The sequence below is a fragment of the Melospiza georgiana genome, chromosome 6 (assembly GCF_028018845.1).
Source record: "Melospiza georgiana isolate bMelGeo1 chromosome 6, bMelGeo1.pri, whole genome shotgun sequence".
In the NCBI taxonomy this organism is placed as follows: domain Eukaryota; kingdom Metazoa; phylum Chordata; class Aves; order Passeriformes; family Passerellidae; genus Melospiza; species Melospiza georgiana.
The window spans coordinates 37,166,379-37,187,612 of NC_080435.1; the positions used below are offsets into that span (position 1 = coordinate 37,166,379).

At 41.0% G+C, this 21,234-nt stretch overlaps 1 protein-coding gene across 2 annotated transcripts; it reads left to right on the forward strand.

The window, feature by feature from the left end:
* Positions 1-742: 742 nt before the first annotated feature.
* Positions 743-21,226, forward strand: COCH (cochlin). Of its 2 annotated transcripts, XM_058027041.1 has the most exons (12): positions 1,158-1,667; positions 1,895-1,991; positions 3,037-4,205; positions 6,529-6,685; positions 11,382-11,515; positions 12,687-12,752; positions 13,637-13,681; positions 13,769-13,916; positions 14,888-14,991; positions 16,342-16,568; positions 18,267-18,783; positions 19,480-21,226. In XM_058027041.1, the coding sequence occupies exons 3-12, from the start codon at positions 4,193-4,195 to the stop codon at positions 19,653-19,655; spliced, it is 1,587 nt and encodes a 528-aa protein (XP_057883024.1). In that variant the 5' UTR covers positions 1,158-1,667; positions 1,895-1,991; positions 3,037-4,192; the 3' UTR covers positions 19,656-21,226. The 2 variants fall into 2 exon arrangements, with proteins under 2 accessions (XP_057883023.1, XP_057883024.1); XM_058027040.1 differs by lacking the exons at positions 1,158-1,667; positions 1,895-1,991; positions 3,037-4,205 and adding exons at positions 743-863; positions 941-985.
* The last annotated feature ends 8 nt before the right edge of the window (positions 21,227-21,234 follow it).

A 21,234-nucleotide genomic window follows, 5' to 3' on the forward strand; every position in this document is an offset into this window, starting at 1 on the left:
CCTTTAATTTAATTTAATAATTTAAGTTTAATAAGTTTAATAATTTAATACCTGCAGTATTTGCGCTAGCCCTTTGTACCAAACGGGATACCCGGAACGCCTGTTCGGGCGTTTCCATCTCTCCGAATGATTCAGTCAGGTTTAAACGCGCCGCTTCTCCCCGGGCAGCGCCCGGCGGCACCGGGTGCGGCCCTCGCACCAAGCGGCTGCGGCATCGGGCCCGGGGCGGGCGGGACGGGCCCGGCACCTCTCGCCGCACCTCGCAGCGCCCAGGACAGCTCCGGCCCTGCCTCAGCTCCGAGCGAGGGGCACAGGCTGCGGCGAAGTCGCTAACACCCCGCCCGCATTTCCCGAGGCATCTGGAGCACAGACACCTGCCATCAGGCGCTGGAGCCCCGCGGGTGCAGGGGATATCCAGGGGTGCGCGGGCAGGGGCGGGAATGCAAACCGCAAAGGCGCTTCCCCGGGCAGGGAGCGTCCGCACACGGTCCGGAGGGGCGAGTCGGCGAGCGGGGAGGCGCACAGCCACAGCCCGCGGCTCCGGGCCGCCGCTCCCAGCGGAAGAGCCGCGGGGGGCGCGGCGGGGGAGGGCCGGCAGCACCTGCGGGCCCCGCGGCGGCGGAGCTGCCCAGCCCCGGCCCTCCTTCCCTCCGCCCGCCCCGCGCTCCTGCCCGCCCGAGGTTTAAAGCGGGAGCGGCGGCTGTCAGGGCTGTTCGGCTCGGCGGAGGCGCGGGCACGGCACGGCACGGCGCGGCGCGGCGCAGTGACCCGGCCGACACGCCGCTCTCCTGGGCTCAGCTCTGCGCTGCCCCCGGTGCGGGCTCGGCCCGGCTCCGCCATGTGGCTCTCGGCCCTGCTCCTCGGTGGGTACCGCGGGCGGCGGCGGGGCCGGCGGGGCGGGCGCGGAGCAGCCCCCGACCCTCTCCCTGTCTGTTCGCAGGCGCCTTCCTGCTCTCCGGCCCGGTGCGCGGCAGCGACGGCTCGGGTGAGTTGGCCGCTGTTCCCCCTCCGCATCCCGCGGGAATTTCCCCCTCGGAGCGTCCGTGCCCGGCCCGGCCCTGTCCCGGCGCCCTGGCCGCGATGCGCGGGAGCCCAGCCCGGGCCGGGAAGGGTTTGCGGAGCCGGCCGGTGGGAACCTGCAGAGGGGCACGGAGCGTGTCTGGGAACGCTTCCAGACGGGGGAAAACTCCTCCCTGGCACGGGCTGAAGAGCGCCGTGGTGACAAGTGCCCCATCGAGGGGAGTGCCGGTGGCAAGAGTGAGGGGGAGTGTGTTTGCGTGTGTTATAAAGGCACTCGTACGGTGCTTGGCAATTTGAGGATCTCTGGCATATTTTAGACCATTGGAATTGATTAAAACATTTTAAAGTTGCCCTGCCATTATTTCAACCTGGAAAGCGAAGGAACACGCTTAGGATGCCTAGCAGGCTATGGCAGGGACTGCCTGTTGTGGCATCCTGTGTTGGACTGCATCCTTGCTGCTGGAGAGCAGGCTCTCCCAGAACCAGAATAATTCCATGGGAACCAGGAGCCGCGGGAAGCAGTTGGAGAAATGTGTGACCGAAGGACGCGAGCAGTTTGTCTGCCCCTTTCAGTGGAACCTTCCACCAAAGGAGGACAGGAGCCTCCAGAAGAACATGTTTCCAGATGCAGGCCTGGCCTGCAGGAGGTGAGTGACCCCAAGCTTTTCTGAATGGCTGTTAACGATTTCACAGTTATTAGGAATCAGGATTTGCTGCTCATTTTGTGGTGAATCAAAGATTTGGAAAATTCTTTTGTGCTAATCTGATAAAAGCTATCTGTTACAGAATTGCTATGGCTAAAAAAGGGAAAAAATGCACAGCAATGGAAAACCTACTCTAACCCCTCTGCTCCTTTCCCTTTTTTACTTTGCAGGTGCATTATACATGAAGTGCTGACAGTCTGGCAGAAAGCAAATGAATATTTTCTGGGATGCTTCATTCAGGGCCAGAGAAGACACTGTAACCTGAAGGTATCTGGAACCAGCTAAAATATAATTAATGTGAACAATTTTTGTAAGATATTCCCTCTTACCGCTGTTCTGAGCCTAAATTCAGCAGCATTTGGTTGTTGAACTAGAAATTTGCATACATAGAAGTGCCTCAATTCTGTTGCACAAAGTAATGAAAGAGCATTAATTCCCTCAAGAATCTACTGTATTTAGGCTCATAGTGTGTGTGAAGATCTTGTAGCATCCCAAAACTTTCTTTATGCTCCCACTGGAATAGATACAAATGCTGCCAAGTGCAGCAGTTCTGGCTGCCACACACGGGGCTGTGTGGGTGGGTGGATGCTGCCATGTGATGGCAAGGGGCCTTACATGGGTGAGAAAAGGGCAGAGGGCTCAGATTTAAATGAATTCTATTGCCCTGACCAGGTTACTCTAAATCCCATTGCCCCTGTCCAGATCAGGATGTGTACTAGAAATTTACATCAATTAGTATGCAATCTGTGCACATGTTTTCCAAAATATGAAACGTAGGTTTACTAGTATGTCTTTTTTTTTCCAACTGTTGATACTCCTTGCATAAGATAGAAAAAAACAGGCTTGTTTGAAGCCTCAAAGTAAAAAAGGACTTAAAATCTTTCTATTTTGAAAAAAAAATACTAAATACTAAAATAATAGAAAGCATAATAGGGATGTACTTCTCTATATTACAACTCATAAGGCTGGTTTTCATGTAGGAACCCCAATTTTTAATTTTGTAATAATGTACATAGGATTCCTTTTTTCCTTTGCATAAACAAACTGTTTTCACAAAGCAATGCATGAAAGCTTCAAGATCAGAAAAGATCAGATTTTGCCTATGGGTTTTACTCCTCTAGAAGAACTTAAAGCAGTGGCTCCTGCTGAAAATTAAGTCACAACTTTTATAGATTGACATAAGAGGCAGCTACTCATGGCAAAATCAGACTACATGGCAAGAGGCACCAAAAAGATAGAAATTGATGGAATGATTGAAAACATGGTTGTTTTAAGAGATAAGTGAGTCTTTGCTTTTTTTTGCTTTTTTTAGGTCAAAGATCAACAATGATGGAAGACATTCATCCCTACCCTTAAATATGGCCTAAATCAGGAAGAATTACAGTTTATTTTCTTTTTACCTTGCTTTTGTATGGTATTCTGATGTAGTGTGTTTCTGTGAAGCTTGAAGGATGTGTGTCTTGACAGGATGGGGTGATAGTTGTTTTATTGTGCTTCTAAAAGCCTAACTGAATGTAACAGGGCATAGGTCTCACATCTTCACCAGAGTCCAGAATGGTTGGAGTCTAGAACTGAATCCTTTCCTGTATATTGTAAACTTATTTATTTCTTGCAAAAATACTTGGATTTAGAGTATTGCACCACATAAGTATTGAAAGAAATGCTTCCACTGCTACTGCTCTTGCATTCTTCAATTGCAGTGATTAAAACACAGAGGTTTTATCTCAGTTACTTTATATATAGATACAGCTCTTTGGCATTTTTTGCCATGTTGAAGTATCTTGGATAGACTAACAAAAACAAGCACTTCTTCAATTTTGATAGTAATATCATATATGAAATTTGTGAGAATTATGAGTATGTAAGTAGCCAAAAAACAATTTTATATATTCTAGTATTCTGACCTCATTAATACATTTTAATGTTTGCAACAAAATCATTGAAGTTTTGTGGGTTGGATAGCTGATGATGCATTAACAAACAGGGAAGAACAAAAACCACTGCAGAGCTGGTATCTTAAGTCTTAATTTTGGTAGTCCACAAAAAGATTTGCTACCATTTTGATATTTCACCAAACACTTCTAATGTGTTCTAATCTGTAGTCTCTATTTTAGAGTTATGGCTTAGAGAAAACCGAATCTACCTACAGAAAATACTAAAATGAAATTTTTCCTTTTAATTAAGAGCATTATTTTCCTCAAAGTGTGTCTTTCTACCTCAATGCTGATCCAGCTGAGGTATGAACTGCTGAATCTCCTAGCTCCAGCATGTCAGCTCTTCAGTTCACACAGCAGCTACGTGCAGCCTTCCCTGGGAAGCCTGAGACAAGGATCATGACAGTCTTCAGGCTGCCAGTACAGAAAAATCCTGTGGCTGCGCTACAAAGGATTTCTGTGTTTTGATTGCCAGGGAAAACACAGAAAGATTACTTTTCCCCCCATCTTCTGTGCTATGAAAAAGCCTGCCACATGACAGTAATTAGTAAGTACCTGGTGATGAGGGAAATGGAGATCTCCAGGCAATGCAGGGTTTGTTAGCTAGACACATCTAATTGCTGTCCTTGTGTGCACAGCCAGCCAGGGAACTCAGTCGAGTACATTACATTAGAAACTACAGGAGTTAAAACTTCCTGTGTTGTCTTGCACATGTAGAGGCTGGAAAAATGTTGCAGGGTGAGAGGCACAAGCAGTGCTGGGAGAGCAGAGATTGCCAGTGGTGCTTGTTGCAATTGCTCCTCCAAGGATTTCCAGCCTTGCAGCTGCTGTTTGATTTTGATGGTCTTGCTGGGTGTCATTTGGTGGATACCACTTGTTCAGTGCCCTTTAATTGGCAAACACACTTGTAGAACTTCCACGAAAGGATTAGGGGGCTCAAAGTGGGAAGCAAATCAGAGTTTTTTACCAATCTATACCAATAATATTGCATTTTTGACCTTGAAATCATGGAGCATCTAGGTATAAGCACCAATTCTGCTTGATTTTTCCATCTTTTGTCTCTAAGGCAGTTAAATAAGACTAAGCATGGCTAGGATGTGGGTAGGTAAGACTAAGTCCTAAAAGAAACTTTTTTTTATTTATTAGAATACTTGAGAATCAGATTGAATCACTTTAGTTCTTGCTAGGTAACAATTTTTATTATCTTGAGAAGGGAAAAGTAAAAAAGTGCTTACTGCTTTCTTTTCTTCTTAGTCTGAACTATATAGGCAGATTCAGCATGTACAAGTCCCATGTTTGTGCTAACAAATGGCAGCAATGATTTTTCAGGAAGATGTGATAACGTAGTTTAACATTGTTTCAGCATAGCATTAATGACTATTGTATATAATTAAGAGTAAAATTGCATGCATAGCTGATGTGTGTTCAATTCACACAGTCAGAATGAACAGACGTGTTTCACTTTGCATTTCTGGCTGCAACTGTTCTGCTTTTCAGCTCTAAAGTCAGTGAGATCAGCTGGAGGTATCACCTTTTCCATCCCCTGATGAAGAACAGCATATGCTCCAAGGGCTTTCATTTATAAGCAGCATATGTTGGGGTCAAAAAACACATTCAGTCAACGAGAATGAAAATAGTGGGCAGGAAAGTAGGCGAGAGACAGATCCCTGAAACATACAGTCCTTGGCATATGATGCTGTGGTGCATGCCCTGGTGCCTTGGCCAGCCTCTGCCAGCTTTCATCTGTGCACAGGTAGTATTCCAGGTGCATTTAGAAAAGGTTCTTGCACCTTCTAGATGCCTTGGGAACTTCAGAGTAAACAGGCAGGCATGGGTTGCCCTTGTGCTGCTGAGTTGATAATGATCTAAGCCAAATCTCTAATTTGCTGTGCAACGGAGCAGGGGACTGTGCTATCTTGTGTAGTAGAAGGATGGTAGTGACCAGGCAAGATAAAGACCTCAATGTTTTCAAAAGAAAAAGCACCAGATTGCCAAGTGAAATTGGGTACTGATGTTGATCTGTGTCTGCATACCTTCACTGCACACAGGCAAGCACAGTGAAAGCTTAATGATGGGAACCTGGAGAGCAACTTCTGAAAAAAGGCAGAGTTCTACACAAAAAATGCGTGTGCCTCAGCTGAATAGATAACGTTTGTATCACTGTATGAATCTGACAGTCCTCTGCACAATGATAATGATGTAAACTTCGCTGTAATGACTTGATACCAATGTTCTAGATGTTACTGTATTACTGGAGAAACGAGATGTGTGTTCCTTTTTTTTTTTTTTTTTTTTTTTTTTTTTTTTTTTTTTTTTTTTTTTTAACACTGGCCTCAGTAGGATTTATTGCAAGAGGCTAAGGGAAATGCTGCTGTCAACTTGCTCCATGAATGCCACTGGAGAGAAGACTCAGAATTCCCCAAGTGACTCATAGATATCTTATGACTGGAGTTTTCTGTGGGGTTGTCAGAGTGATTTAGTTTCTTCCTTGGAAATTGCCACCTGGATCTGTGGTCTGTCAGCCCTCAAAAGTTTTTCCCTTGCCTTTCTGTCTCTGCAGCAAATTTACAGAAATGTGTTGCTTTTCCTTGTGTAATGTTCCTTGATGTTATTTTAATGTTGTTTGTTCATGGGAGTTTTTTTCCTGCCACTTTTTTCCCATAAGTAATTTTGAAGTGTGTGTTTCCTTGTCATAACTGTACATTTGCAAGCTCCAAAGACATCTTTACAGACATTGTATTTAGTTTCAAACTCAGATATTGCTTTAAACTTGGAAACTGTAGAGACATTAAAAAAAAAAAAAAAAAAAAAAAAAAACCAACAACAAACTCTTAAGATTTTCAGGTCAAAAGTTCTTCTTTTCTCTTTAGCTTCTACTGCTATCACGTGCTTTACAAGAGGACTTGACCTTAGAAAGGGGACAGAAGATGTCCTTTGCCCAGCAAACTGTCCTCTGTGGCAATTCTATGTCTTTGGGGATGGAGTTTACGCCTCTCTTTCGAGCGTCTGCGGAGCTGCCATACACAGGTAAGTCAGATCATTGCTAATCCATGTGCTAAGTGAGTTTATAAAGTCTCTGCCACACTTACAAATCCTGGCCTTGTGGTGCCATCATAGCAGAAATCTCTCTAGACTTTGGGTCCTATTAACTCAATTGGAATGTCACTGGGAGAAGAGAAAGCAAGGAAAAAAAAAATGATGTCTGTGCAGCTTGCAAGTTATCTGAGTTGTGCTTGAGTGTTCCTCCAAACTGCTTTGTCAACTTTCTCTGACAGGGCCCAGCATTGTCCACAGGTGGCCTTTCACTGTGAAATCACTTGTATCACTAGTAGATATGGAAGGATACAATATAAACAGTAACTAATTGAGGAATAAAAGCAGAGTCACTTTCTGACTTTCTTAAAATCTTGTGTCAAACAAACTGTTTAAAAGAAGTGGAGGAAAAGTGGTTGCAATTTTTTTAGCATCAAGCTATCAGAGTATTTTTTATGTTAAAACACCCACAACTATAAACTTAACATTTTACGGAAATTTAAATTGCTAGAAGATAAATGAGGAAAATAAAACCTTCTTGAGTTAACATTCCTTACTGGACACTTTAAATGCCATTAAAAAACCCACGCCAAGCATTTTAAGTAATATTTAGGAAGCTGTCGTTACTATCTGGAATCTTATTTCAAGCGTCAATTAAAATTTTATAACTTTTAACAAGATTTCCAAAACTTGGGCTTATTGCACAGTAATTAAACTCCTAGGTAAACTAAAATGAACTGTTTTTTAAAAAGAAAAATTGACTTAAGGAGGGATTTTTGAGTGGAAACTCTGGAACTTCTCAAATGCTGTAAAAGAATCTAGGGGCTAAGGTACTATAGAAGGACTTAGAAGGAGCTTGGGAGGTGTCATGGGGATATGTTTCTGTTTGTTTTTAAAGCTGAAGAGTTTGTCTCAAATTCACATGTTTCCATGTGCATTTTATTATTAGACAGGCTTCCTTCTGATGCTTCTGTAAAAAGAATTAAGATCTCCATTTAGTGTCTTTTAAGAGTCTTCATGGAGGTTTAAAAAAATTACTCTTCTATTCTTCACTCTTCCTAGCTGAGGAATATAAAAAAATTTTGTGAAGAATGTCTAGATTGAATGCAGGTAGTGACTTTGGATTTGCTTTTTTTATTGTTTTTCTTTTGAACTGAGGAAAACAGAGATTTCTTTCCATTGTCTTTTTTATTTTTCCTGAGACAATGTTCATATTTAGTGATGCAGCCATTTATTTTAACATTCTATTTCTTGCCAAAGATGTCTTTAAAGAGAAAAAAGCTCTTGCTGTCAAGACCTTGTTCTAAAGAGATTAAAGACTTGAACATTTTGGAAAGACACAGAGGTTCCTGAGCAGTTCCTGACCAGTCCAACCAGGCAGTGTTCTGGAACCCCCCATGCCAGGCTGTCAGTGACTGACTGCTAGCACAGTCCCACCACAAAAGCTGCTGGGGCTCAGTTCTGTCACAGCTGGGAAATACTTCTACAGAAGGAGGAGGTACAAGAAACGGCAGAGGCGTATTTCTTTCATGATTTGCATAGTCTTTTAATGATAAATCACTTAGCTCTTCACTGAAGTTTGTACCTTATAAACCATGTGTACTATTGTTCTCCAGCCCAGGAACATGAGGCTGTAGAAAAATCCATGCTTTTCCATAGTAAGAGTCAATATAAATTGTACTTCTGGTGAAATATGCAACCCCTTTTGTACATCCTGCATCCAACAGTCTCTCTCCACAGACATTGTGAGAATAATGAGGGCTCTAATAGTGACAAAGAGGTTAAAATATACTCACCTTTGTAATCTGTCTTCCAGATTGGATTTAAATTAATCTTGTTCAAGTCTTTGAGTGTGGTAGACTGTAGGAAGGGGTTTTGAAAAAGCAGGCTAAAGGTGAAAAATTATCTGTTTAGGAGAACTGCTGTTTCTGAAGACTGCCTTTAAGTCGGGGGCTATTAGTTCTGCTGGCCTTTCAATGTCAGAACAGAATTTGCTACATGAGAATGTTTTGGTGGCTTTACTGCAACTGTTAACAGCCATAACTAGTCCTGGCAAAAAAGGATTGATGCATGGAGAAGAGACAATAGCTGCTTAGTTCTCAGCTAAATTCAGTGCAGGCTGCAAAATCCAACAAAAACATAGAAGATACTTGCTCCTTCTTGCCCTGTGTTGCAATGTCTAAAATCCATATTGGCATGAAGGAAACTTCAAGAAGCCATTCCCAAGAGGTGATTGGAGTTTGCCATTATTGTGATGTAAGTAGATCTGTGCTTTGAAAATTTTGTACATACACTTCAGTTTGCATCCTTGGTCTACATTGAGACTGGATTCCTTAATTTTATATAAATCAAATAGTGCTTAGTCCTGTGAGTAGTTCCATTACTTTGAAGCAGTTATTAATGCAAGAAAATGCTATGTAATACATGAAAATAATTTAGCAGAATTCAGCTACAAATAATTCTGTGTTCTACAGATGAATAATCTTTCTGCCTGTTTTAGCTTGTTATATTTGGCTTTTTCTCTCATTTTGTGTGTAATTACTCTCAGGAAACAAAATATTTATTTAATATTATTCTTTTTCTGGGCAGAAGGATAAAAGATATATTTGTTGAGGGAAGAATAGAGAACCTCCTACCAGGCTGACACTATGTAGGCATGAAGAACTGAGTTAAATCTACCACTGAGTGATTAATTGGATTAATAATCAAAAGGTCAAATGAAGGACTCAGTTCTCAGCTTGTGCAGTTCTGTTCCAGCGCCAATTCCACTAAATGGAGACCTAGCCCAATGTGGTAGCATTTAGATGTTCAATAGGCATGTAAATTTTTTCATAACCTTCCTAACTTGTCAAAGGGTGAAACCAGTCCTCATTAAGCACTGGGCTCGCAGAACTCCAGTCTAACAAAAGCATATCATGGTATTACCCAGCTGTCCACAATGTGCCCATAAACACAAGTGGCACTGAGCTGCCCCAGTGTTTGCTACAAGAATGTTGACAAAAATGTTATCTGGTCAAAGGGATTTCTGAGCTGCTGTAGGTCCCCGGGAAATTTTGGTATCATGCCTGCCTCTGCTGCTGAACTTCTTTCCTGCCAAAAGCAATAGGAGTGCAGAGAAAGAAAGGAAGAAAGAAAGAAGGAACACAGCTTAGGGGTCCAGAGGATGCTGGCGTGAAATCCTGAGTGGCTCCATATCCGTGATTGATGGCAATCAGGCAGCAGCAGGACACTAGTTTGGAGATGAGGAGGATAATTCTTGGGGTGATGGAGAAAGGCTGATTATTTGGAAGGAGGTTGCGGATGGTGATAGTAGGAAGGAAAGATGGGAATTCAGGCAATTCAGCCATTTGCCTAAAGTCCCTGAGGATAAACTGACTGCAGTTACATCTATAAGGATCACCTCCCATGGCCAGAAGACTCTTTGTGGTCTAGGCATCAGTTTTGATGTGTAAACTCCTTGAAAAATTCATTCAAAACTCAGCAACACCCCGTATCTCTTTCTCCAATAGTGCAAAGAAATGCTTCTTGCATGGGGATCTTAAAAACTTTGCATTTAATGTGTGATTTATCTCAATTCAGTTCAGATTTTTAAGTATGTTTTAGCTGATTTTTAAGTGTGTTTTAGTCCTGTATTTTATAAGATCTTTCTGCTACTCTTGACTGGTACACTTTCCTTCACAAGCTGTTGTGCAGTGAGGTACAGTATTACTGCCTTGTGTGTATCTGCTTTTCTATTTGTGTCCATTTTTGAGTGAAAAATACCATTTAGGTATAAATTACAGGTTGTTATTAACAAGCTAGGCAAGAGAATGGACTAGCAGCTTTTACATAAAGCCCCTGTTAAGCAGCACTGGCAGTAGCATATAACATAATAAGTAGGGAAGTGAAAGCTGCTCCTGGAAAATCTGCTGAGCTCAGTTTAACCAAAGCAGCCATGGCATGCAAGTCAGACACATGTATAAATGTATATAATCATAGTTCAATTTAGAAATGCAAGTCACATCCATGAAGAATGAATGTCTTTTAACACTGCTCCAAATAGAATTTCATGTGGAAGTTGCCTTTACCATAGATATCCAGATCTCATATTATCAGAAATATATGTAAAGCTTTCTAAACTCTGGTCTTGATTATTCTACTTTCACAATGTGTTAAATCAGGTTGTGTTTTCAAGCAGGAAGCCAAACAGAATGAAAAAGCAAACACCAAGGCACACATTGCTGTGTTTAAATACTCATGAAATGATTGCTTGTCTCCCACAGAGCTATACCTGCCCACACACTACAAGGCACCAAGTTTTGCTCCCTCTTAGAGAAGTACAACTTTGACTTTTGACCTCTAAAAATAATAAGAGATCTGACAGTTCTGATCTTCTTATTGTCACTTAGGAATTGATATGGCCTGAAGCATCACTGTTCTGCATTAGTTTAAGTGCCATAATTTTAGGCTTTCCTGACTTTTTAAAATAAATCTGTGTGGTACTCTATAGAATAGTTTCTCCTAAAGACTTTTAGGGGAAACTATTCTATAGAGTGTTCAGGCAAGATTGTTCTGGCCTGAACACAACTGCCTGCCTCTATTAGGTCTTATTGAGAAGGCTGGTGACAAATATTCTAATGATGGCATTACCTGTATTGCATTTTCTTGTGACTAAAATGTCTGATTTATACCAACTCTTTTTCAACCTTAGCGGGGTGATTACCAACACAGGAGGAGCTGTAAGGGTGCAGACTCTCCCAGGACAGGAAAACTACCCTGCTGTAAATGCTAATGGCATCCAGTCTCAGGTGCTCTCTAGATGGGCTTCATCTTTCTCAGTGACTGGTAGGTGGATCACACTTACTGTTTTACTGTTTTGCAAACTATATTTGAAGCTCTGGCAGAACCATGGGACACTTCCTCAGTGCTTCTGTATGCATTAAGAGAGCGATTGTTTAGCAACAGAAGGTTTCACTTCTAATTCATTATTTTAACTTTTTCCTCAATTACCTAAAGAAAAACTATTCCAGCTAGAGTAGCTAGTCTGTAACAGAAGCTGATGCAAAGATGGGTCAGTTATTTGGAATATAATGACATGATAGCAGGCAGTGGACAGCTCCATGACAGTTTAAGCTGATCAAAGTCAGTGCTTTGATCCTGCCACTGCAGTCCAGTCCTCCTGCCACTTCCAGCCATTCAGTTTTATCCTTTCTCTCCCTCTGCCTGCATTTGTGCAGGGAACAGCACTTTGTCGGGCCCTTCAATTACCTTGTGCAACATTCCATGCAAAGAGAAAACTGACCCTCCAAAAATAGTAATAACATCAACTTAACATGTGATGTGGTCATTAAGCTACAGTGCAATGTGGTTTAGTCCAGAAGTTTCTGTCCCCGTTGTTGAGGTAGTTGTTAATTATTAATTGACTAATTGCAAGCCTGTTGCCATGCCTTGCCACTCAGTGAAGATAAACCACCCTCATAAAATCATATGCAGAAACATATTGGTTGTGTGCGTTGTTGTGGTTTCAAAAATATTGAAGTGGGTGTTTGCTAGTATAGAAAATATGTGAAGCAGATCTCTGTAATGTGTTCTTATGTTTACACAGCTAAAATTCAGCCTACTATCCCTAAGATACTTGTATTCCTTGTGCTCACTGCAAGTTGCTAGCTAAGCACTTAAAATTAGAGGTGCTTTTGGTGAGGGTGAAGGTGAAATCCAGGTCTCCAGATGAAGTCCTCTCTTTATCTGCTGGAAATAATGGCTACTACAGCTCAAAACCTCTCATCAGATATATATGCTGTAGTTACTCATCAACTGCTGTTGTTTAAAATGCAGAAATTAATTACCCGTAAAACAAGGACTGGATTACACCAAAGGTTTGTCTAGGCACGTGTCCAACTCCCAGAGTAGCTAATGGCAGATGGCAAAAAAAGGTTATTGCAAGTACAGTAATTCTTCAAGCACTTGTAACTTCATCTGAGTACACTGAAATGCAGTAAAAGGGCTCTCATTTCAGCAGGTACCCAGAGCACAGCCCTGGAAGCCGTGGGACGATCGGTGTCCACAGCGCGTCCTTCCACAGGTGCGTGATCCCGCAGCGAGGGGAGAGCATCCCCCAGAGGGAGGCACTGCGCTGGGCAGGACCTGGCCAGGGGAACGGGCTCATGAGACCCACTTGCTTTTGAAGAAGGAAACAGCTGCAGTGTCTGGTTTTGCAGTGTCTCTTTCACCGGAAAGAAAAAATAGGAATTGTATGTAATCTTGGAGACTGATTCTGATCTCACGAATGAGATTGGAATTAAGAAATCATGCAAATGATTTCATGCAAATTAAGAAAAAATTGAATGGTTTTTGAAAAGTAATAGAGATAACACAGAGGAAGGTAAGAGTTCACGAGCTCATGTGATGTTCATTCTTTCTAAGCCATGGAGAAGACAGAATTAATGCATTCCTTCTTACAGAACTGCTGAACAGCTGAGTGCTGTCAGGACATGCATAGCAGAAATTTAGTTGTTTTTCACCACAGAAAATGCTGCATTAAACCCTTTTTATGAAAGTTAGTGCTGGATAAATACTGGACTTTGATGCTGTTTGTGAATAGACCACCTGGTTTACAGTTTAAACCACGATTTGCTTCCAAACCATTAAAAATCCATTGTACAGCAGGGTTGCTAACTGAGAAACAGTAGCACTTGGGAAGGTGAGGTAGAGAAATCTACCTGGCTTTGTACAACTCAGTAATCAGTCAGTCAGGTGTAGAAAGGAAGGTTAAGCTGTTTCCTTTGAAAAAGAATATTCTCCAAGGAGCAAAGCAGTAGTAGCCCAATTTTAATTATTAAAATGGTTGACAATTCCTACTGCAGATAGATTGCACTGTAATTTCTTTACTCAGAGCTCTTTCTGGTTTACCTCAGTCCATTCATCTTCTTGTTCTTAAATGATCCATGCTGTTTTTTTTCACTGAAGGTAAAAGACCTAAGAAGACTCTTGATAAAAAGGCTGGAAACAAAGGTAAGAACACACAGATTTAACTTTTGCAAAGCAGAATCCTAACATTTATTTGATGTTAACAAGTATAATTATTTTGGATGTTCACAGACTGTAAAGCTGATATTGCCTTTCTCATTGATGGAAGCTACAACATTGGCCAACGCAGGTTTAACTTGCAGAAAAACTTTGTTGGAAAAGTAGCTGTAATGTTGGGAATTGGAACAGAAGGGCCTCATGTTGGGGTCGTACAGGCCAGGTAAGAACAGACCTGCACAAAATATAATGGAGTAATTGATAAGAGAAAATTAATGTGTCACTTCTCCTTTTGCAGAGCAATACCACTCAATAATGGCTGATGAATGGCAAGGGAAAAAATCTCTTAAGCCATAGCACTGTTTGCTCTGTGCTATACTGAGATGTGCATGTGACAGGACATGACAAATTTGAACATCTTCTGTCTCTGATATTTGATATTTGACAAGAGAGAAGCTGGATGTTTCACAGCTCCTCTGCTGTAGCTTTGCATCTCATCTTAGTAGAACAGCAGGAAACACCCTGTAAAGGAGAGATGCAAGTTTCTAAAAATTGTAGAGAGAATAGTCCCTAATGGCTATGTGCATGTACAAAACAAAAACCTTCTCTTACCTGATCTATATTTTAATATTTAATACATATTTTCTCTTTAACTGATAAAATATTACAGCTGATATTTTTCAAATTGTAACTGGTCACTTGTTTTTGCTTTCTACTGTAAATTAAAAATGAAATCCAGAGACAGAATACTTAAAGTCTTTAATTTCTTTGTCAGTAGCTAGTGTACCTTGAACTTCTCAAATCGAAACACTCAAACTGCACTTTGCAGGACTTTTTATAAGGAAGGTATTTATCATACAAATAGTAGAAAACCTGCCAATCTTTAGTTACACAGATTCCTTTAGTTTAATGTCTGGCATGTTCAATTTTTTTCTTTATGTATTTTCAACCTAATGCTATCATCTGTTTGATAAGCATGAGGATCAGGCTGTCCTTAATTTATCCATTCAGGCAGATAATTCGTCTTCCTAAGGATTGCAAGACTTACTAAGCAAGAAGCACACTTACATTTTAGAATTGAAATCCAGAGAAGAATATATATATTATCATGAGCAAAACTATTCCAAGTGTGTTTTAGCTTGCTAATATCAGTATGAAAAGTGAACCTTATTACTCTGTTTTATTTTTCCACAGTGAACATCCAAAAATTGAATTCTATCTGAAAAACTTTACTGCTACAAAAGAAGTTTTGTTTGCCATAAAAGAATTAGGCTTCAGAGGAGGCAATTCCAATACAGGTGAGTTCATATTCCCCCTAAAACAGAAATTACTTCTTTATGTATTTTTTATATATGTATGTATATGTATGTGTGTAAATATTGAAGTTCCTAGAATTCACGTAGGCCAGGAAGTGTTTTAGATGCCACACTTACCTTAATCAGGTTCAGTGATGTTCCACTAGAACATTTTCACATCTCACATTTAATTTCTAGAAGTTAGGCATGTTTATTACACATTTAATTAGAGTACAACTGTTTATACTTGTATAAATCTTCCTGCATTTAAACAGTAATTGACTTTTCACTAGTAACAGAATGATATCTTGAGACAAATTCATAAAAGGGTTAGTGTTTCTTTCTTGTTGGGTGGCTAACGAAAGAGTTATACTAGGAGTAAGGAGTGAGTGGTGGTGAGAAGACATCATGGTTTAGCCCCAGCCAGCAACCAAGCCCCATGCAGCTGCTGGCTCACTTTCCCCCAGTGGGATGGGGGGAAAATTGGGAAGAAGAAAATGAGAAAATTTGGAGATTGATAGACAATTTATTAGGGAAACCAAAAGCCACTCACATAAGCACAGCAAAACAAGGAAACCGTTCACCATGTCCCATGGGAAAGTAGGTGTTCAGCCATCCCCAGGAAAGCAGGGCTCCAGCTCACCTAGCAGCTCATGCCAACACTCCAAATGTCCCCTCTCCTTTGTTCTCCTTCCCACACCTTCACATGCTGCCCATGGCGTACATGGTGTGGAATATCCCTGTGGCCAGCTTGGGGCCAGCTCTCCTGGCTCTGCACCCCCAGCCTTCTCAATGGCAGTGTGGCACAGGAGGCAGGAAAGGCCTTGGCACTGTGCAGGAGCGGTCACCAATAACAAAACATCCCCCTACTGTCAACACAGTTTTCCACACAAATCCAAAACTCAGTCCCTACCAGCTAATCTGAAAAAAAAATAATTATCACAGACAAAACCAGCCAGATATTGAAACTAAGCATCTAATTATGTTGCATTTCACAAGCTAAATTTAGGTACTTTCTTCCTTCCAATCCATTTGGCAGGTACTAATATACCTACTTCCTAGTAGGAAACTAGACCCATGAGCAAAAATAATCTCAGGGAATTCCACCTCAGCTTTATCTGTGGGGGTTTTTGGTGAGGGGAGGGGTGTTGATTTGATGTCATTATTTTTTAACTTGGAGGTCGCCCAAGCTTTATTATTATCAAATTTCCTGGGGCATCCATTCAATGCTACACTGGCTTAGTCCTGTAGTTATAACATAAATCCTGCACAATTTCAGATGGAAAGCTGATCCCAGAATGTACCATCAATGTATGCATTATTTCTTCTTGTTCTTTTCCTGTTCAAACCAAGGCAAAGCTTTGAAGTACACAGCTCAGAAATTCTTCTCTTTGGAAAATGGAGCACGGAAGGGAATTCCCAAGATCATTGTAGTGTTCCTGGATGGCTGGCCCTCAGATGATCTAGAAGAAGCTGGCATAGTGGCCAGAGAATTTGGAGTCAATGTGTTCATTGTGTCTGTAGCAAAACCCACAACAGAGGAGCTGGGAATGGTACAAGACATTGGCTTTGTGGACAAAGTAAGGAAGAATGTCATTATTTGGTTTTCAGTCATGAATATAATTCTGGAGAATTTACAGTAAATTCTAATGAACTAATACATATATATACAATAACTCACATAGATGTATAGACATAAAAATATTCTCTCAAACCAGCTCATTAAATTATCCCTGCTCATAAGTGATGTAAAAGATGAGCAGAGGCAAGGTTAAAGAAACACTGGAGACTTTTCCTTGCTAAAGGGGCCACACAAAGGTATCATTGTACTCCCAGTTCAGAAGCTTGGCCAAGTTGTAGCTCCTGGAATTTGTAATTGCATGAAGACTCTCAGGGTAGGAAATTCCCCTATCTCAGGTATGGCTGAATGCGCCAAAGCAATGACATACTGATGTGATTAATTCTCTCTCACAAAAGGGCAGACAGGGAGGTGCTTATTTCTTACCAGCTCTGTGGATAATTATTTACTTACTTTCACTACCAAGAGAACAGAAATTATGGAAAAACACATACCAGCAAGCCTGTGTACAAGACTTTGATCTTGTAAGCAGAGTTTTGGATCTTGTTCCTTTTGAGTTAGAGCAGGAATTCAAACACCTACTCTTACATGAGCTTTCTGCTCAGTCCGTCTTTACTTACTCTGCAGTGAGAAAATCAGTCATTTTCCACAGGGAGGTTGCAGATGTCTAATTTCAGCAGAAATGGCATGAACAGAATGAAGCTCTAGGGATAAGATACCTAGCTGCTGACCCCAGAGGTATTGAAGGCTGGTCCAACCCTTAGGCACTTACAGAAGCACCATAGAGTGGTTTGATTTGGAAAGGGCCTTAAAGGTTATGTATTCCCCACCCCCTTGCCATGGACAGGGACATCACACAATAGACCAGGTAGCTCAGGCTTGGTCTTGAACCATTCTGGGGAAGAGGCATCCACTACTCTGAGTAAACTGTCCCAGTGCCTCACCATCCTCACAGTAAAGAATTCTCTCCCAATATCTACTCTAGATCTCTCCTACTTCAGGAGATCTTTTTGCCTTGTACTATCGCTGTCTGTCCCTGTACAGACACAGAAAGACATGACCTTAAATGGCTGAGGCCTCTGCTCTCCTTCTGCATTTTGATCTTAGCTGGATTAGTTGGAGAGCTGATTTTGAATTTAACCCATTTTTTCAGTTACCTTGTACTTCACATGCATCTGATGGAAGCTAGGGGAAAAGAAATTTTCCTCTGAATGATCAGGAGCTGTATTTCTCCTCAACTCTGTCTGTGTTTGTGACATATTATAGATTAAAAATCCAAAGGTATCACCAAGTTCAAAGGGAAAACACAGAGGATAATTTTCAGTGTATAAGCAAAAATACAGAAATTTCAATCCTTTGGCTATTTAGTATCATGACCTTTTCACATACACAAAACAAAATTACAATTTTCAGTTGTTGCACTTCTTGTGAAAAAAGGTAAATTATTTGAAAACTTTCAGAGCTTGGGTGGCAGGGTTGGCTTTATTACTGGATAAAATAAGCTGCTCTATGGCTTACATTGACTTCAAGTACAGCTGTTTCAATTTCTTTAAAGACAAGCACACAAAAATCCATCCTAAGTTCCAGCCACGAGGCTTCATTTCTAACCTGCTTTTGAAAGAAAAATCATAGGTGTCTGAGTATTATCCACCGAACTGCTCAGTTGGCATTCACCCATTCCCTTTATGTTTTCAAACAGGCTGTCTGTCGAAACAATGGCTTCTTCTCTTACCAAATGCCCACCTGGTTTGGTACTACCAAATATGTCAAACCTCTTGTCCAGAAGCTGTGCTCACACGAGCAGATGTTGTGTAGCAAGACCTGCTACAACTCCGTCAACATCGGTTTCCTGATAGACGGCTCCAGCAGCATCGGAGAGAGCAACTTCCGCCTCGTGCTGGAGTTCGTGAGCAACGTGGCCAAAGCTTTTGAGATCTCTGACATCGGCTCCAAGGTGGCGGCTGTGCAGTTCACCTACGACCAGAGGACCGAGTTCGGCTTCACCGACTTTGTCACCAAGGACAAGGTCCTGTCGGCCATCCGCGGCATCCACTACATGAGCGGGGGCACGGCCACCGGCGATGCCATCTCCTTCACCACCAGGAACGTGTTTGGGCCAGTGAAAGATGGGCCTAACAAGAATTTCCTCGTCGTTCTCACCGATGGTCAGTCTTATGATGATGTTAGAGGACCTGCTGCAGCTGCACAAAAAGCAGGTAAAGTATGCGTTTTGAAAAGCGGTGGAAGTTGGTCCATCCTATTTCTGCTGTGCTGCAAATGTTAAGATTTTAAAGTTTGCAAAGTATCATACTTGGAATTCAGCAAAATGTAATGCACCCCCTAGGAACTATTTTCCATTAGGGTGAAAAAAACCCCAGCAAACAGTAATACAGAGCCAGGTATGACTAGACTCACTCATGGCAGCTTAGGGATCAACATATAGCCAGTCTCATTTCCCCAAACAGCAGAGTAAGAATAATGAGCCAAGTTGCTCCACCATCATCTAGGAAGGGAATAAGCAGTTGTGGCCAAAAAGCTCATTGGGCTGGTGATGCTTGAAGTATGAGTATATAAAGGCACTAAGCATACACAAAGGAACCAAACTTACTTTCAAAACTATTTTACACAGCGTTACTTATGTTTCAAGACTGCCATTGTAACTGCTACAATCCTATGTGTTACTACAAGAACAACTCAGACATTAGCTCTTATGACACCTCATATTTCCTTCAGGATTTTTCCTGAGTCAAATCTAATTCCTGGTATTTAGTGGCAAAATCTAATTATCTTTGACAGATTGCAGGTGTTGAAACATGCTTTTCAAATCCACATTGATTCATTAATGTAGAAATGGCTGGGTTTTTTTTGTATCTGCAGGCAAAATGGTCTCTTTTTTTCATTTCTTTTTGTAGGAATAACAGTCTTCTCTGTTGGTGTTGCCTGGGCACCTTTGGATGATCTGAAAGACATGGCTTCTGAACCAAGAGAATCTCATACCTTCTTCACCAGGGAGTTCACAGGATTGGAGCAGATGGTTCCTGATATTATTAGAGGCATCTGTAAAGACTTTTTGGACTCTAAACAATAAAAAAATCTGCAGTTCACTATTACTATTTGAAACTAAAAGTCATGAAATTGAAATGGTCCCTCTAAAGTACAGATGTTTTATTCTTATATACGCTATCACAATACAGAGGAAGATGAAGGGCTACTTTTTATTTCTGTAATCAGTCAAAGATTTCTGTGAGCTTGTACTTGATCCCAAAGTGCAGGATTTGGCCAACAGTTAATATTTTTGACATGCATATAGCATCCTGAAGTTCAAAGCTTTGCATATTGTGCACTTAAGAATAGCAGATACTGAGAGGAAATAATACAGCTCTGACATTTTTTCCTGACACTTGCTAAACACCTTCTTAGGAGTTAAAAAAATCTTTAAATATAAGGTACTACCTTCTATAAGCTTTCCGTAGCTTACAATTCTGTATCTTTGGAAAGAGTTCTGCTGATAACACAGTACTTTCAGTGCTCCTGATGTGCAACATCCATTATTGCCAGGCAGCTTGAGAAAAGATATGACAGATTGTAGCTGAAAGAGTCTATTTTTACTAGTTGGGGTTTTGTTGGATCTGGTTGGCAAATTTTATATCAAAAGTCGTTTAACTTCTACCCACAGATTTCTGTGGATCTATTTGGTTGGTTCTTTTAGCACAGAATTTTAAAGGCATTCAAGGTACAGTAGAGAATCTGGATCCTAATATATTAGCTACTACTGCTGCTTTCTGCACCACTGAAGTCAACAGTGATATTCCAAATAAAACTGACAACCGGATATTTCCTGTCTGTTGCCTTGTATTGTCTTGATTTGACAAAGTTGTTATTGGCCAGACAGTTAGAGACAGGAATCTTGGGCCAAGAGATTAAATAAGACCACACAGTGGGAACTGAGAACATTCAAATTCAAGTCCAGAGGTATCTCAAACCTTTAAACCTAATGGATTTATATCAGATTACATGGTCAGAAAAGAAGAGAGTAGGCAGACACATTAAGTTGGATTTAGTAGTTCAGAGAATAACAACTTCATAATGGTAGTAAAAACACCTTTATAGATGCGTGAGGTTTTCTGAAAATAAAAGAACAGTTTTCTTGGAAAAGGCTTTCATTTGATTACATACCTAGTAATGTTGATATATTTATATGGACACATATATGGCTAAAATGATGTGATATTCTCTAAGTTATTCCAGTGTCCTGGTGTGAATAACATACTCCAAATATTCTGAATAAATAAAGGGGGTTTGCAAATAAAATGTATAGTAGAAAACAAAACAGCACTTTTCCTATCAATCTGGGGTTTCCCTTTTTTCCTCTCCCCCACTATTGATTGTAAAATTTCTAGTAGTTATGGAGTGGCACAGAAAGGATTGTATTCATTGGGCTTTTGCTGTGCTTTTTAATAACTTATAACTGACTATATATTACTCTAAACATAAATGGCAAAGATTCCTTGTATTTTTCTAGCAATTGTTATCCCTAATTTTGTTATGTGTTTATAGGTAAGAGTATTAAGCCTTTGCTGTATAAATTCATATGCTATATCAACTTTATGCAAAAATTCAATTAATTTAGTTTATAAACTTTTTATAGAAATATATATTGCAAGAAA